The sequence below is a fragment of the Cryptotermes secundus genome, unplaced genomic scaffold (assembly GCF_002891405.2).
Source record: "Cryptotermes secundus unplaced genomic scaffold, Csec_1.0 scaffold2346, whole genome shotgun sequence".
In the NCBI taxonomy this organism is placed as follows: domain Eukaryota; kingdom Metazoa; phylum Arthropoda; class Insecta; order Blattodea; family Kalotermitidae; genus Cryptotermes; species Cryptotermes secundus.
In genome coordinates this window covers 106,791-125,235 of record NW_019743195.1, presented here as the reverse complement: position 1 = coordinate 125,235, position 18,445 = coordinate 106,791, and the positions used below count along the sequence as shown (strand labels likewise).

General features: G+C 39.7%; 2 protein-coding genes across 5 annotated transcripts in view; one reads left to right on the top strand and one right to left on the bottom strand.

Moving 5' to 3' along the window:
• Window positions 1–868: 868 nt before the first annotated feature.
• Window positions 869–1,851, bottom strand: LOC111874092 (NADH dehydrogenase [ubiquinone] 1 alpha subcomplex subunit 11). Its single transcript, XM_023869312.2, has one exon. It carries the CDS (start codon window positions 1,697–1,699, stop codon window positions 1,199–1,201), a length of 501 nt encoding a protein of 166 aa, XP_023725080.1. The 5' UTR covers window positions 1,700–1,851; the 3' UTR covers window positions 869–1,198.
• A 2,628-nt stretch (window positions 1,852–4,479) lies between these two features.
• LOC111874090 (heterogeneous nuclear ribonucleoprotein K) overlaps window positions 4,480–18,445 on the top strand; it is a 58,334-nt gene continuing 44,368 nt past the window's right edge. The window contains exons 1-3 of one of the 4 annotated variants that reach the window (XM_033755329.1): window positions 4,481–4,597; window positions 7,293–7,342; window positions 7,986–8,020. The gene's annotated coding sequence lies outside the window, so the exon portion shown is untranslated. Of the gene's footprint in view, window positions 4,598–7,292; window positions 7,343–7,985; window positions 8,021–18,445 lie in introns of all 4 variants that reach the window. The other 3 variants (XM_023869307.2, XM_023869302.2, XM_023869303.2) reach the window with 3 other exon arrangements.

The following is an 18,445-nucleotide window of genomic DNA, read 5'->3' as shown; positions in this document are numbered from 1 at the left end:
TAGCTTTTGCTACTTCAGAACCTGTGATGAATCACACTGATCTGGAAAGCATATCATTTACTGGCCATTGCCCTTGCTGTTCTGCCCATGCAACTTCTTTTCCAACAAATGCCACATATGCAGTGTTACTTAGGGAGATGGTCCCCCTAAATCAGACAGTTAAAATCAGTAGAGCTATTTTGAGAATACTGCCATATTGTGTCTTGGGTCTCTATTTTTTGGAGCTAGAATGTTCTATTCAACGGGCACCAAGCTATGACAAAGTCTTAAACCAACTAAACATTCTGTGGGACTGAAAGTGTAAATCTGTAAAAACCATGAGCTCAGTTTTCACCATCATACCTTTGCATCTATACTTTTTTTCATATTCAAGGATGCTGAAGATGTCAAAATCTGAAGATTGATTTTTTTTGCCATTACAGAATTTCCACATAGTACATATATTAGAGATTAAAAAAAAAATTACTTGCTAGAGCATTTGATGAACACTGAGTTGCGAGTGAAGACAACAGTGGTCCTAACCACTTCAAGATGGGAGTAAAAAACAAATTAGCACATACCATATTATGTCTATTACCACAGGATACACTGATTGGTTGCTTAACTTCACTGCAGTACAGTTCAATTAATATGCTAGAAGCGTGGGGGGGGCTATCCTCTCTCAACAAGCTGAAAATGGGAATCAAAGTAGACCTCAAAAGTGATGATCCCACTATTAGAAGTACTCAGGGACTCATGCTGGTATTATTAAATTCATGCCAAAAGGAACTTTATGAATACCATTAAAATCGATTTAGACTATACAGGTGGTTCGCCAGTGAAAATAAGGACAGGTATTCATGACTGAATTAAAATACTAACAATACTATGAAAGGAATAGGTTCATAAGTGACTTTAATGATTAAATTACGTCAATAATGAAATTACAGACACTTTTACTTAATATATTTCTATTCAAATCTAACCCTTCAGCTTCAAAATTCTTAACAATATAGGAAGTCAGAAATGCTTGCTCAGTTACTACATTGCTCCTAGTGACACTATTTTTTAAAAGAGCACAAACTCCAGTACACTGAATTCAAGCTTTTATTGCATACGAAGCTACAAAATATGCTCTATCTTTGGAATAATATTGCATATATCAACAGTGGTGCTACTATTAATCATTCCAAAATGAACAAGTTCCTCACAAAACTGCTTAATCTTCAGATTCCTTCCATGTCTTCGGTCGAGGTTTTGTAAGGGTCCAATCATGACGGGAACCACGAAGGGACCCATACATTTGAAGCGGAATATCATCAGGGAAAATCTCCCAGCCTTCCTCCAACGAAGCTTTCTTCACAATTGCCAGAAAACCAAGGAAGAGAGAAGCAGTAAAGCCAGAAAAAATGCTTTTCCTCCAAGCACCAAAAACTCCACCTGCTGCACAAGCCCCCAGGAAGTAATTCAGCCTGTCATCTTTACGTCTCACGGAAGTTGCAATACAAGTCGTAGCTGTAAATGCTGCTGCCATTCCAATAAACGGGAAAGTAAAATGTGCAAATCTTGCTGCAGTTGGATATAGACCCTGAGTATGTGAATATAAACGTACATCAATAGCAGACACAACCAACCCAGACACAGCAGCAATCTTTGTAGTATACCACAACTTTTTAAAACAATCTTCTCCATCTGGTGTATCGTAATAACTGTAACCCATTCTTATTTCCTTATAATACCTCAAAACTATATCTTTACTATATTTTACTAGTGATTATAAATTTACTCCAGAAACAACACAAATTCTTTTTATGACGCCATTTTTGCCATATCGAAGACGAATCCAAGTTGACGACTCTTCGTTGCAGTGTCTTCGCTGAAACATGCTTGGAATGAAATTTCCCACCAATAGGCAGTACTGCTAATACAAATCTCGCTTGCGTATTTGGCATGGATCTTACATGAAGGTTTGCTATTTCGATGCTATTTGTTTGCATTTTGTATCGGGATTCAGTAGCTTTTGCCGCATTCAGTTCTTTTAGTGTATTTCACAATGTGATTGATATCTTCTGCATTTATAAATGCGCAAGCGACTGCAACTACCTTTGGCCAATGAGTGTAATTAAAATTGTATAGAGAAGAAATATGCATACTCGGTCGTGTGATCGCAAGTTCCGTTCCGTAGCTGTCGTTCGTCCTTTCCTGACCTTCCTGACGGACTCTAGAATTTGTAGATTACAGGTCTGAAATTGGTATCAGAAAGTGATGCAGAGTGATGCAAAAGAAGAAGAAAAAGAAAAAGTTCTGTTGTAGCACTCTTTCCGTTGACGTTCATTCGTACAGTTAAACATTTCGCATTTCTTCAAAATCGCCGCCGTGTGAAATTTAAAAAATTAACATTACACGTATCTCTTATTTCCTTTTGTAGACATCTTGTGGATGGTCCAGTAGATGGAAGATAGCGCAAGAAGCTCAGATTTTCTGTAAATATTCTTTCGTCTGCTAGTTTGTGATAAAGTAAACTTAAATTTTTCTACCAGCTTCAAAGAATATGTATTTATTGTGCGTCTGAACATTATTCATCATCCGTTTTTCATATAAAACAACTTTTCGGAGACTGGATTCTGTCTCCGTCTTAAGGTGAACCCTATTCAGTTTGGCTCAAACGAGAGAGCTAGTCCTTATTTCCGAAAACCAGCACCAACACAAGATAGTATGTATCTATTGATTGGGCTCAACTGTGTAGTTTCTACCAGATTACAGAGACAGAATCCAGACTCCGAAACGATGTATGTTTTAAATAAAAAGAGGACGATGGACAATGTCCGGAAGCAATAATTGTATTAATATGCTATACCCACAAATATTGAAATCTTATTCCAAGAAGACGATGGGCTACTAGTTGGTATAATGGACGTGATGTAAAGAACTCAGTTCTATAGGCATGCTGCCACATTGTCATTTTCTTTTGTTTCAAAGTAATTTCCTTTCAATCGATCCTATATTAGTGCGAATTTTAAAATCAAGATTGAAGCTATTTTCGCCGTATTTGCAGGTAACTATTGTAGAGGATGACCTTACGATGATTTTGATTGCCTCAGGTATTACGTCTATTCATTACTACTTGTACGTAATAATCTGTAATAGTTCTTAACAAGTAAACGATTTTCTTGGATCATAAATAGCTCTCGATTTAGGCACTGCATTTTTACACATGTTTTATTAATAATTTATTCATAGGTTATTTGGCGAATTTACTGTTGAGTCAATTAGGAATAAGGTCAAATTCAAATAATGAGCAGGTTAGGTTGCAGAAGACGAGAGTGGCTTCTTTTTGGGTACTGTCCTTCTCCAGAGACTGATGGTGAAGCCTCAATATAATCTTAATGATCATCATCGTCGTCTTCCCAGCACTGTCATCGTAGCCTCTTATTTATCCAGAGCTTTATGCTTAAGCTGACTGAGTCCAAGAAATTACCGCATTTACGCATGTATAGGCCGCACATTTTTTGCCAAAAATTCAAGAGGAAAACTGGGGTGCGGCTTATATTCGAAATATTCGAAATCACACTTCATAAAAAAAATTATATTCATAATTAGTAATACAGGGTGTTCTGCTCCTGAAATAATATTCCAAGAAAATTATTTTTTCTATAATTTCTGTCTGAAAATTGTGCTGCGGCCTATACATGCACGCGGCCTATACATGCGTAAATACGGTAGATGCCTCGAATTCTCATGTAGTCATTCATTGTCCCTTATCTCTTCATGTCGTAGAAGACAGTCATGTTCAAATCATAATTTGTGTTATTTTATTTGATTTCTTACCGCATACAATACCGAAAGACGCCATCCTATTGCTTTATGTAGAAGTGGTGCAAATCTTTCAGTTTGAAAATGTCGGCGTTTGTTCTACGTTCGTAACTCATATTCTACAAGCATAAATCTCCAAAAACTTTCATAGAACAATACATCCAGACACTTGATGTAGTTACTACAGGCTCCATTATTTGAATATAAATAATAATAATAATAATAATATATTTATTAATATTGTTAATTGCAGTCAGTTTAATAAAGATGAACTGAAGTTCTGATTTCGCATTTTCTTAGAGACACTGATCTTCATTCATTCATTCATTCATCTGTGATCTATGAATTGAAATAAGGCCAATTGTATCAGTTTATGATTTTATGAAACGCGTTAGAAAGTCAGCTTCACGCCCAGTAAATCATTAAAGGTCGCGGTGCAAGGTCCAGCAGTTAGGTCCATTCCTTATGTACGCAGAAAGTCAGTTTCGTATGTAACTGGTTCTTTCTTCTATTCATTGATTTCACTTGCCACGGTTTCATAACTATTTCACCGAGATACATGAATTGTATGTGATCTTGGTTTCGTTAAACCGCACCCAGTTCACGTATGCCGGGGCTGCGTTTGCAAAGCAAGTATCGTATAAGACCAGTCAACAATTTGAGAACGTACTTCAGTGCCTAGGCGCTTTTGATCAATTGTGGAGAAAGGAAGTTGTACTGTCGCCATATTGAAATCGTTTTGGTGTTGGAATTGTTTCTCTTTGTGCCGCTAGTAGTCAGGTTTTTAAGCCCTGAATAAGTTAAGGTAAGAACTTAAAAATTATTTGTACAACAGTTATGTTATGCAATAAATACATTACAGTCAGACGTCGTGTGTTCGTGATGTCGGAGTTACTCTGAACTAAAAGCGGGTTTTCGCACATGGAGCTTGTTTCGTTTGTTCGATAATTTGCAGAAAGTCGTTCTAAGGTTTGTCATTCATGGGTTCCATTTGTTTTATTATGTTAGGGATAAGAACAACATGGTATTTTGAAATCGTTTATTGTTAACTCGAAAATATTAGGAGTACCGTTTTTGGATCAAGAATTTTCTCTTCTCCAAAGCGTCCAGACTGGCTCTGGGGTCCACCAGACCTCCTATCCAATGGGTACCGGGGGCTTTTTCCCCTGGAGTAAAGCGGCAGGGGCGTGAAGCTGACCACTCACCTCCAGCTAGTGCCGAGGTCAAGAAAATGTGGATCTATACATCCACTCCCTCATACGCTTTCATGGCGTAGTGATTGATTGATTTATTTCGTCACTGTAGATCATTGTACATGATATATGACAAGTCAAGTTAATTCTGAATATTAACAATTTGATATATAAGTAGATTAAAATTACAATAGTTACAATTTTTTACATTCTTATTTGTGGAGAATTTGATGGAATGAACATTGGCAGGGGAAACCGAAAGTACTCGGAGGAAACCTGCCCCAGCGCCATTTTGTCCATCACAAATCCCACTTGCTCAGATCACAGTGGTGGGAAGCCAGCGACTAATTGCTAAAGCTATGGCGTGGCCTTAGAATAATGATATTGCTTAATTAGTTGAGCACCGTTTTTAGATCAGAGTATTGCCCCTAGTGGGGATGTGCGTTGGGTGTGTGGCATGTAATAGGTCACAGTTTTTCGAAAATGGATTGTAGGTTCGTTTTATTTTCAGACCTGGGAACTTATAAAAAAATATAAGTAAACTTAAAGTATTTTTACCTTACAAAATGGAAGGGCAAGTTGGAGGCCACGGATAAATTGCGTTGGTTTGCTGTTTATTGTTCATTTATTTAAAATTCAAGCAGATCCAGTTACAGGTTGAGAAGTATATTCACAAACCACTGGATATAGAATGAGTCACATATCAGAACAAATGTTCCAATTAATCATTGGAACAAGTCCAGGCAGCATAATGTAAAATATGCATAACATAGAACACAGATAAACATGATTACAAAAATTGAATGCAAATGAGCATATTAACCATTTATACAATAAAATTCCTGCAGTCTGTAAAAACAGTGGAACATCAGATATCTTCTTAAGGACCGCTTAAAATTTTTAGGCATCTGTACAAGCTCTTTTAATTCAAGTGGCAATTTATTAACATTTTAATACCAGTGTAGTAAACACCATTTTGATACAATAATAGAGAAGAAGTAAGAAAATATAAATTTTCACAATGTCTGGTCTGTACATTTTTCCTATCTTAATTAGTAACAAAAGGATTCCTATTCTTTAGAACAAACAACAGGACTGAAAAAATATATTGAGATTTTAATGGTAAAATCTCTAACTGTCCAAGAAGATCCCTACATGAGGTCCTACTTCCATATCCTGTCATTAAATGAACAACTCTTTTTTGTAACATAAAAAGTTTTTTGCTGTTCTGTAGATTGACCCCAGAATATAATACCATAAGATAATATAGAATGAAGTAAGGAGTAATAATTCATTATCAGTGATGAAAGAGAGTAGGCAGTCCAGAGAAAACTAATGCATGTAAGTTTCAATTTCATGTCGAATCTTCCCACTAACAAGGTGTATGTTTTTGCACAGAAGGAATGAAAAAGTGTATTTTTATGTGCACTTGCCTATGCACATATGAGGTGCATTATGGTCTCTTACACAGTTGTACAGGGTTTGTATTTCCTAGGGACAAAGTGGCAAGGGCGTGAAGCTGACCACTGACCTCAATCATGTGCCAAGGTCAAGAATGTTAGATCTATACCTCCACTCACTATATGACTTATGGTGTGGTGTTTAAGCACAAGGAAATCTGTACCATTATTTCAACATTACATATTACTAGAGGGGCCTTGAGAAAGGCTTTCATCATTCCACTATTGCCCCATAATCATCTTTTGCTGCCCTGTGTAGTGTTTAATGGGCCAGGTGGCATATTATCCTATGTTCTTCAAGTTTGTGCATCATTTCTGACCTGGCATTTGACTGGCTGCAGAATAGGGAAGTTCATTTAATAAAGAGGAGATGAACATCTCTGCAACTGATCTTAACTACCAATTTCATTAAAATCTGTCACTTGTAAAGATGTGTTGGTTCTGGTCTTAGATGACTGTGTTGGTATCAGGCAGAGATCTTCATAGAGTTTTGATTCTTATCATGTTTAATTGCCAGCCATTTCAGTTCTCTGTCCGTATATTTCTTCCTTCCATCCATGAATCCTTGTGACTTGTTTTTGGTCTCTGTAGAGAGTAACTAAAGTAAAGCTATCCCTGTAATAGGCTGTGAAGGCCCATAGGGGTGTGTGATGTTGAGGGTCCCACATTATCTAGACAATCGTGCCTGTTTAAAATGTTACTGCCTTATTATAATGTGAGCCATTTAGTGCTGGGTAAATTTCCTCTTACAAGGATCATTCATCCTGCTACATTACCTTGTAATGGAAGTTCTGTCCTTGTTGAGTACATGATTTTAGTGTGTGACTTACTTATGTAATATTTCCAGTATTTGCAGAAAGTGGTGACCTCCAACATTCAGGCATATTTCAAACCAATGTAAGTTGTTTGATTTGAAGTTAACTATAAATTATTTGTGGAATAGCGTTTTGGATTTGGATCCGTAAAGCTTCCAAGTTATTTCCGTAAACATGCTGCTTTATGTTTCCTGGAATTAAGAATCACACATTCAGATCCAGGGATTATGATGGTTATATTCATCCCTCCATGTACTATCCATGAAATTTGTGGATATATTCATGAGTAGAGTTCTTTCTTCTGATTATATTCTGAGCAATACTCATGACTTAAGTACTGTATCTGACCATGGACATAATATGAAGAGTGTTCACAAGAGAAAATCTACAGTGATACATGGAAATGAAATATGTACTCGGTTGTGGAAGAGCTCATGTGGGGACCTCATTCACTTTATATATGACTGCATTCTGACATTGAGTTGCTAAGCAAATTACCAGACATGATTTTAAAACTATCAGATCACTGCTGTTTGTGTTGTTCCAGTCTTTCTTTAAGGCGAATCCACTGCATTATTTTCTGATCTCTGCTAAGTGTTGTTATAGTCATGTCTTGTTTTACATGAGTCTCCACTGGGTGGAGTGTGCTTAATGGTCAGCATGTGTTTCATGTGGATTCTCTTATGTTTGAAGGTAATTGTAAAAGAGCAATCTGTTTCTTTCAGGTTGTGCTTAAAGGAACTGAGAACATCCAGATTCAGTAAGTAAGGGCTTGAAATATACTGAACTGACCTGCATTTATGTATTAGCCCACTGGAACCCACTCTGAAGTATCTTAATTAAGTCCCTATTCACATATTCTGTTTCTTTAAGGTCTGTTACTTTACTATGCAGAATATTTCGTTTTGTCTAAAAAATGTAAAAATCGAAATGTATAATTGGAAAATGTAAGAACTGTAATTTTACTGGTTTTGTGTAGATGTGAAGGTCACCACAAAATAAAAAACATGGAGCCTGTGGATCCGTGTATTGAGAATATTTCTCTGAGAGAGAAAAAAATAACTAAGCAAGAGAAAACTGCATAATGATAAACTTAGTAATCTGCAATCTTTACCAGATATTAGGGTGAATTTATTGGTAAACTGAAAATACTAGTATTTGAATCGTATTTGTTATAGGCTATCCAGTTTCAGAGAAAATCATTCTTTATTGGAAACAAAAGATGCTTGCTTGTTCATGACCTCCTCCGTAACTTATATTAATGGACTGTGTTAATGTTCCACAGTTTTTTGTCATAGTAACCCAGAATTGCTTAAATTCTGTTTCTCTGAGAGTAACACCTTGGTGGAGCGGATATTTTTAATGGAGGGTAACATTAATGCCTATTAATATGAAACTGACTCTACAGAATTTCGTATCATCATTCACGTGAATGGTGTCGATCATGTAGAGCTATTGTGACTGACAACAAGTAATTTTCATTTGTATTAATGTTTAGTTTAATTATATGCTTAAAAATTTTCCAATATATGGTGTAGGTGCACAAAATGAAATGGTTGTGCATGCATATTTGTGGGAGGTTTGCCTATTCCTTCCCCCCCCCCCTTCTCCTAGATATCTGAGAGTACTTATAAGAGAGGTTATTCCTCTTAATAGTAGTAATGTGTAAGAAATAATTCATGTTGAAAAGCCAGCATTCATCTTGATAGGGTATTTGATATGTACATTTTTGTGATAGGTGTAGTTTCTCTTAATAATTTTTTCAACCCCCTAAATACAATCCGATAAACTGTTGTATACTGCACTGGCATAAAGTAACATTCAACACAAAACCTTTAGGTACGAAAATTTTGTGATCAAGGAGTAGTGCCGATGAGTGGAAGAATTCTAGGCTGGGGCAATGTGCAGAATCATCATCATCATCATCATCATCAGTAATCTGTCAAGACGACAGGTCCACAGTCTCTCTCAAAACAATTCCTCCACTTAATGCGATCTAGAGCTTTCTCCTTCAAATGACAGTATCCTCTTCTGTCCCCAAGGTCATCCAGCATCTTCTTACGTCTTCTTCCTCGTCTTCTTGTCACTTCTATCCGCCCATCTATCTTTCCTTCGATAGCTTCTTTTAGAAGGCAGTTTCTGCGTAAAACATGACCAATCCAATTAGCCTTCCGTTTTCTTATTTCATGTAGGATATTCCTCTGCTCACTGACTCTAATTAACACTTCTTCATTTCTCACATAATCGGTCCAACTGATCTTCTCCATTCTTCTCCAACACCACATTTCGAAACTTTCCAGATGTTTCTGATCTACTGCCCTAAGTGTCCATGTTTCAGCCCCATACAGAGCTATGCTCCAAATGTAGCATTTCACTAGTTTCTTCCTCAAATTTAAGTCCAATTTGCTGGTAAAAAGATTCTTCTTCTTGCTAAATGCAGCTTTTGCCATGGCAATCCTGGATTTAATTTCACAAGTACACCTTCCATCATCTGTTAACAAGCTACCCAAATATTTAAAACATTTCACATTCTCCACTTGTTTTTGGTCTATCTTTATTGTGACTGGGGTTGGTTGTCTCGAAATTTTCATTACTTTTGTTTTCTCCACATTCATTTCCATGCCATAGCACCTTCCAATTTCAATTAGTCTATCAATCATGCCCTGTAGCACAGTTTCTTCCTTAGCCATTAACACAAGGTCATCTGCATATTTCACAGTTTGAATAATTTGCCCTCCTACTTTGAAGTCACCGAGCCCATCCAGAGCTTCCTTGGTAAGGCATTCGCTGTACAAGTTGAACAGAATTGGTGATAAACAGCATCCTTGTCGAACTCCTCTTCCAATCTGCACACTTCCTGTCTCCCCCCTGTCCAGTCGTACTCTAACTTTCTGATCCATGTACAATTTGCTAATCAATCTTCTTTCATGCCAATCGATACCTGTTTCTTTCAGGATCTGCATTAATTTGGTCCAGTTTACCCGGTCAAATGCCTTCTGCCAGTCTATGAAGCAAACACACAGTTCTTCATCTATCTCCAAAGTTCGTTCCGCTATAATTCTCATCATCCCAATTGCATCCCTGGTTCCTTTTCCTCTTCTAAATCCAAACTGATCTTCTCCAAGTACATCCTCTATTTTCCTTTCAATTCTTCTTTTAAGTATCTTTGCTATTATCTTTGCTGTATGTGCAATAAGACTTATTGTGCGATGGTCGCTGCATTTTGTAGCTTTTGTCTTTTTCTTTAAGGCAATCATTGTAACTTCTGTAAAGTCCTTGGGCCACTCTCCACTTTCATATATGGTGTTCATTAGTTTTGTCAGTGTTTTCAAACCACCTTCTCCCAGTAATGTGCAGAATAGACAAAAAGAAATTGCGTCAGAATGGAATAACATCATCAGCTCACATCGAATTTCCATGTGATACATGTTTGTTGAAATGTTTGGAAAAAGGAGTTTACATCTATGCAGCCCAACAAATCCACTGACAATTTAATCACAAGTGATAACTGAAGGCACTGTAGTGTCTCTGCTATTGATTAAAAATACACCATTTGATTCATATGTTATATGAGCCGGGATAGCCCACTTGGTATAGTGGCTGGCTATGGGCCTGACCGGAGTTCGATTTCCGGCGTGTGCAGAGACTTCGCTTGCCACTGTGTCAAGAGCCCATGAAGCTCTCCGCTAGGTTGGTATCAGTTCTTTCTTTCTTTGGGGGTAAAGTGGCCAGGGCGTGAGATTCGATCTCTACAAGGCCAGGTTAAGAATCTGAGTAATAACTGTCGTTGGCCGCGCCATAGCTCAAGTGGTTAGTCGCTGGCTTCCCACCGCGGCGGCCCGGGTTCGATCCCGGTTCTGGTCAAGTGGGCTTTGTGGTGGACAAAGTGGCGCTGGGGCAGGTTTCTCCGAGTACTTCGGTTTCCCATGCCAATCTTCATTCCACCAGTTGCTTCACAATCACCCTCACCTATCATCTGGGGCTGGTGCAATAGGCCAAAAGTGGCCGCAGTACAAGGGATTTAGTCCCACCCAACTAGCAATAAAAAATATATATATATCTGTCGTTATAGCAGCGGGTTATAGACTGGGCGACAGGGGTTCGGTTCCCGGCAGGGGCAAGATTTTTCCCTTCACAGCGTCCAGGTCTTGGTCTCGCGAACCCTCCTATCCATTGGGTACCAGGGGATATTTCCTCTGGACCAAAGCTGTCGGAGCATGAAGCTGACCGCTTGCCTTCATCTGTTGCCGAGGTCACGAATGGTGGAGCTATACCTCCACTCCCCATATGTCTTCATGGAATAGTGGTCATAGTGCTTAATTAGGTAAGCAGCGGAGCAACTCTTTTACTTACGCAGTTAGTTGAGGCACTATGCTACAAGCCGCAAGGTCGCAGGTTTGATTCCCCATGAAGTCATTGAATTTTTCAGTTGACCTAATCCTTCCTTTCCACCCATGGCCTTAGGGTCGACTCTGCCTCTAACAGAAATGAGTACCAGGAATGATACTGGGGGTAAAGGGTGGCCGGCGCGTAAGGCTGACACCTCATCGCCGTCTGTGAGCCGACTGTCCAGAAAATGTGGGAGCCTCGATGTCTCAAAACCTATGGGCCTCCACGGCCTATTACAAGGATAGCATATACATATTGTTTACATAGGTGGCAAGCGGTAGTTGGTTGAGGCACTATGCTATAAGCTAGAAGGTCGCGGATTCAGTTACTGATGTCAGTGGATTTTTCATTTGATCAGATCCCTCTCGCCTCTCTATATCCCCGGGGTCTGCTCAGCATCTAACAGATGTACGAGTATACCAAGAATCATCATGGGGGTGAAGGGCGGCCGGCGCGTAAAGCTGACAGCCTCATCGCCATTTGTGAGCCGATCGTCTAGAAAATGTGGGGGCGTCGACGTCTCATAAATCTATGGGCCCACGGCCAGTTTCAGGGATAGCTTTATCCATATATATGAATTTCGGAGAAGGTATTTTTAAATAGTAGTTGTTTTGTGGATTTTCGAACTTCATTTAGGAAGGCCATTTTTCTGAGGTAGCCTATTCCAACAATTTATTTATACGATTCTTACTTTTCCACCTGTTAAGAGACGAGCCGATAAATAAAACAAAAAAACCGGTCTGGGCGTGACTGGCGATCGGCTTAGCTCCGTGTCCCGCGCGGTAAACAAAGCGTTGCCGGGACTACTGTTGCCATCACAAAGGAAATGACTGACAGTACCGATCGTTGCCATTTACAGTTGTGTCCATTCCTGAAAAATGGGTCACGGGTGGTTTATGCTTTTGATGAGGGAGCGATGTTATATTTGAAGAGTTTGGTCGGCAGGGATATAACGCCGTGTAGTCCGCTGAAAGTCAGCCGACGTTTGGGAGGAACATGTCGCCTCCGTCTTCAGGTTCGAAGAATAAGCCAAGCAAGAAAGAAGCGTGAAGGAGGTAGTAAGACGGTTCCTCCGAAACGTCGATTGACTTTCAACAGACTGCACGGTGTTATATCCCAGAAGATAGAACTCTTCATAACCACCGCTGTGAGAACCTCAAATTCTGTATGATTCTATAATGAGTATGGAGCAGTTGGTGGAAAGAAGGTATTGGCGAGAACCCAACACAGTTGTTTTGTCCACCATAAATCCCACATGACCTGACCTAGGATCGAATTCGTGCCGCCGAGTTGGGATGCATGCCCTTCTGCGTTAAATTGAAACTATCAGTCGTAACGAGAATGCTTTTACGTACTGACACACATGCTGTCTTATCTGGCCACAAGGGCAGGTGACTCCATTTGCCTTGAATTCAGTCAGGGTTTTGATAAAGTTGTACATAACCTGTTACTGAGTACACTGATCATACCGTACTCCCGCTAAGATATGTTACTTCGTTCCATAATTGTGTATGATCTAGACCCGTTTCTGGCTCCATATTAGGGGGATGTTCTTTCCCATTTTTTTATGCTCTGATGTACGTCAAGTTTCCAATCTGGACTCACTTTTGTTTAATATTTTTATTAGTGCAAAATTTGACAGTATCATCTTTTTACTATTTTCTGGTCATAACATTTATCGAATAATAAAATTCATAGATGATTGCAAACATTGATATATATACGGTACAGTGGTGTTTTAAAATTGCTTGAATTTCGGTATTCAGAAGACGGGCGTTTTTTTGCTTGCAAGAATAATAGTACCCATTATTGTTACTATAGTGGTGGTGTTTTAGTTTTGCTCGTCGATTCTGTAGAAACTTATGCGTTTTCCTTGGAAGTGCACTGTATTCTAGTCGTATCGTTATATTTTCTCATGCACTGACGCTCCCAGGATTCGTTCGTTTTATAACAGTTTTTCTTCCTAGGATAGTTTTACCGATTATGTACATTGATTTTATTCGATCAAGGCTAGATTATGCTTCGGTCGCGTGGAATAACCGTATACCAGCAGATTCCAATACGTTTGAAAATCATAGGAAAGAAAATTGGAAATATATGTTCCCAGTTGATTTTATCGCTCGTACCTTTCTCGCAAATATGACTTGACCCTGAAATGCTTTAAACCGACAACACTTTATTCCAGATGGATGACATTTTTAATGGTTTTAAGGACATTGCTGCCAATGTACTCTTATTGTGGATACTCCCAGTCTTCATGTACCTACTAAATTAATTAGAGCCCTTTCCATTTTTGCTGTAAGCAATCCTGTAAGGTTTCTTGTCATTCAGCCAGGTATGTCCACGATGCTCATGGGGTTTGGCGATTCCGTATGTGTTCGTAAAGAACGTGGTTGTTACGGAGGATATCATCCCTTCGCATAATCCGATTTAGCAATTTTTCGTATTATTATTATTATTATTATTATTATTATTATTATTATTATTATATATTGTTACGCAACCAATTTAATGGTTGGTTACGCAACTCGCAGGCACGTGGTGTTTTTCAACTGAAAGGTGCGTACCGGTTGATGACCTGTTCGCGTGTTGGAAGGCGAAGTTTGTTTGGTCTCCAGGGCAACCGCCTATCACAACCCTCTTTGTCTGCGGCCATAGCTTGTTATACATGCCACGAAACGATATCCCCACCCACCAAGTCGTCCTCGCCCACCCATACATCTTTTATGATCGACTGCTCATGAAAAATTTAGAAAACAAATGAACGTATGATGGCGCAAGTCTTAAATCCCTCCACCTCCTCCTTTGCTCACTCATTATCGACCGGATATTGACAAGTATTTAGAAGATGATAATTGAGGACAGGGGAACTGACAGTGGTATGCCCCATATGGATTGGGTATATTAACTTTTATTTTTACCCACGAATGCTGCAGTAAGTTCCACACACAGCCATTGCAGGAAAATAAATTTATGGAACTTCAGGTCGCTAGGTGATGTACCTGTATATATTGTATTACATGTATTACATGTTTAACATGTGAAATGTAAATATCCTTTACATTATGACAAACGATATAACATTTGAAAACAAGTTATGCTGCGCAGACATCGCTGCATATGGGGATGTATTTGTTTCTTGCTTGTTAACTGTGCATGATCAACTGCATGGGTCTATGACACTGAATGCCACAGTAGTTGTGAATGTTCAGATTCAAGGGTCTCGTGGTGGTTATTAAGATTGAAAATTGTTTTGGAAAATATATTAAAGAAATCGGTATTGGCATATTTTTAAAACACAGTCCCAGGATTTTCCTGAATGTCGGGCCCAAAACACTTTAAAACCTCTTGTTACGATAGTCTGTCTTCCGGACCGTGTTTGGGATCTGGGACCACCCTCTCAATGGGAAAGGTAAAAAATGCAAAATTGCTTCTCTGCATAACCCATTAAGCACTGTGCCATGAATAGATGTTGGGGAGTGGAGGTATAGCTCCACCATTCTTGACCTCGGTGCTAGATGGAGGTGAGTGGTCAGCTTCACGCCCTGGTCGCTTTATTCCTGAGGAAAGAGCGCCCGGTACCTATTGGATAGGAGGCTGGGTGGGCCCCAGAGAGTCTTGTCCCTACTGGGACTCAGATCACCTGGCCGTTGAGCCCGTAGGCAGTCGCCTGGAACCTCCCTATTACGAAAGAATCTTCACTGCATCCCGCGCTAGGTTGTTAGTTTAGAAGGCGGACTGAAACGTCTGTACACCACCATTTGTTAGGCTTTCAATTTATGTGTGGTAAAAGGATTAGTGTCTTTATATTACGTTTGTATGAAAAGCTCTGTATAACATTAATAGTTGGACCTAATTGGATTTTAAACCATACCAGTCGGTTCAGCTATGAAGCCTGAAGACTTCGGAACCACAGATCTGTACCACGTTTTAAGAAAGGTAGTGAAAAAAAAAAGAGGTCGCAACGTTTTGCCCGAAGGCTTTCGTTGAAATCGCAGAATTATTATACATTCGCCTCACGAAGTGCATTACAGGAATCCGCAGTACAGAGGTCATGTCCGGGTGTCCGACCCTCCACGTAAGGGAGGCGAATGGCCGATAGCATCCAAGGATTATGACTTACATTCTCAGCAGCTTCCTGGATGCGTTTTTGAGGTCATCGTGGGTTTGAATTTCTATCGCATCAACCATTTTCTTTATGAAACACCTTTAAAAAGTCCGGGAGAGGTGGTGGGGGGAAGAGGTTGTTGTGTAATTAACAATCATTATCTTCAGAATTACTGGGTTTTTGGCCTTTGTCCATCGTCCGGTATTTTAGAAACTAGAAAGCAACATTTCGGAAACTGAATATGTTTCTGTCGTCAAGTGAGAAGGTGAAGACACCTACTCAGTTTGGTCCCTTAGAAAGTGACTGAGGTTAGCTCTTTCTAAGGGGCCCAGCTGAGTAGGTGTCTTCCTCCCCCACCTGAGGAGGGAAACATCCAGTTTTCGAAACGTTGTATTCCCAAGTTTCTAGAATACCGGACGAATGACAAAGTTCAAATAACCAGTAATTCTGAGTGTTATACATCATCGTCAGAACCCTTTAGAATCCATATCTTATTCATTGCTAGGAAGGTATATTATTCAGCCAGTGGGACGGTGAGTGTTGGAAGTGGTGTGAAGAGTTACCAGAAAACAGCATTTGCTTGACCTTTTAGAGAACTTCTTATCAATGAAAAATCCTTGCACTTTGCTTTGAATGTTATGTAATCAAGACGGTTTATCTTCATCGCTTTCAGTTCTGAGGCAGTGTAACATCTTGTGCTCCAGATAACCCCCGTCTCCATAGCTCCACTAGATTATGACCGTACCTTCTGAAACACTCTATGCATACACGTATACATATTAAATAAATACGTACATGCACAATCCAAAATTAATAATCTGATTAACTTCTATTCATTGTCGAGCCTTGGCGTAAGATCTGGCTGTGTAAAGGAATGTTGTTAGTGGGCAAGACAGTTTTTAGGCATAAGTTATTACATTTGGAGGGCTAAATAGTTAACGCAGCTTCGAACGAATAATTTACCCACATTTCCTTAATACGAAGATCTGTTAACTCGGCGACACCTGTCTTTATTTCTCACGTAACGTAAGAAATAACAGAGGGCGGCTGTATCGTGTAGGAGGCACCTACTGAAGGAGTCGTTTTTCGTGTTACAAGTTGTCATTTTGCCTTGAAGAAGATATAGCTTACATTTTTAAACTCGGTTCTGTAAAGTCTCACGTGACTTGGAATCAATATATTGATCTCTTTATGCTCTAAAATTTTCATGAAGAAAGTTCTTTGTCTGTTAATAATTCTTTGTAAAACAAATTAAAATTGCTGGTCTCGACTTTACGACTTGTATTTCTCTCCACCGTTAAATGCACCCACACGAAAGTGACGCTCTTCGTATAAGACAGGAGGTTCCAAAATATGTTCAACCGAACCTCGAATTTATGTTTGGCGAATTTCAGTAGGAATGCCAACTGAAATTATTTTTTTGCCCAAGTACTTTGTTTTTACATGTTTTAATCCATTTGGAAACGATATGTCTGCAAGGCCATCGGGATAGCTGAGTTAGTATAGTGGCTAAGCCACAGCCTGCACTGTCGGGGAATACGGGGTTGATTCCCTACAAGGGCAGAAATTAGCCCTTTTCTTCAGAGCGTCCAGATCTGTTCTAGGGGTCACCTTGCCAGTGATTATTGGAGACATCTCCAGCAGGTGAAGCGGTCGGAGCGTGAACGTGCCAGCTCAGTTATGTTTAGTGCAAAGGCTGAGACTGCATGGAGTTGTACTTCCATTCTTCCGATACGCCTTGGTGGCTTGGTGTTTCATTAAGCAGGGGATAACTTTGCCTTTACTAGTTGCGCCAGCGGCTAATACTTTGCCGAGAGTTGTCCCTTTCTGTTGTCTGCTAGATCAATTGGCTACAAATGTGATTACTTTCAGTTGACCGAACTCGCAACCCCCTAGTTCCGATCCTGACGCCTTCATGACGCGGTGCGGCTGCCCAGGAATGGCTCATACTTTACGAAAGTTCACGTGAGTCCCCCCCCCCCCACGAACGTCAGGCTCGTTTCATTAATGGTAGGGAAGAGCCTGTTGCTTGGCAACGGGAAATAGAAACACATTAGGCAATACAATTTATTGAACCGTGACGCGTTGTAATATTTTGTATAGAAATTAGTTGTCACTAATTTCCTGATTGAGACAAATTAATATCTTATGTACGCTATTACACCGTCAAAGCATGACTGGGAATTAACAAAAACAGTCTGAAGCGTGTAAATGTCGCTTTTCATTTTCCGGCGGTAATGATTGATTCGACCCCTTTCCACGTAACAGGTTGGACCGGAGGTAACGCTGTAGACTTGTTTTCGTGAGGTGCTCGCTTCGAATCTTGGCCGAGACGCCGGCTATCCTGACTGACATGTCTTTTGGTGTTCCTCAGTCTCTTCATACAAATTCGGGGATAAATAAAAGTAAAGGTATCCTTGTAATAGCCCGTGGAGGCCCATAGGGTTGTGAGATGTTTAGGTTCTCATTTTCTAGACAGACGGCGGTAAGGGCTGCCTTCCGCTCCGGCCGCCCTGTACACCCAAGAATATTCCAAAAACATTCCTGGTTCTCATATCTGCCAGAGCAGTGCTGTCCAGCGTTCGTATGTACTCGGTCACAATTCACTGATGCCTATGGAGGTGCGGGCGCCACCACACACTACTACTGCTACTACTACTACTACTACTACTACTACTACTACTACTA

Bases quoted from the DNA above. Each gene is read 5' to 3' on its own strand.
- LOC111874092 (XM_023869312.2), bottom strand. From the start codon at position 1,699: ATGGGTTACAGTTATTACGATACACCAGATGGAGAAGATTGTTTTAAA.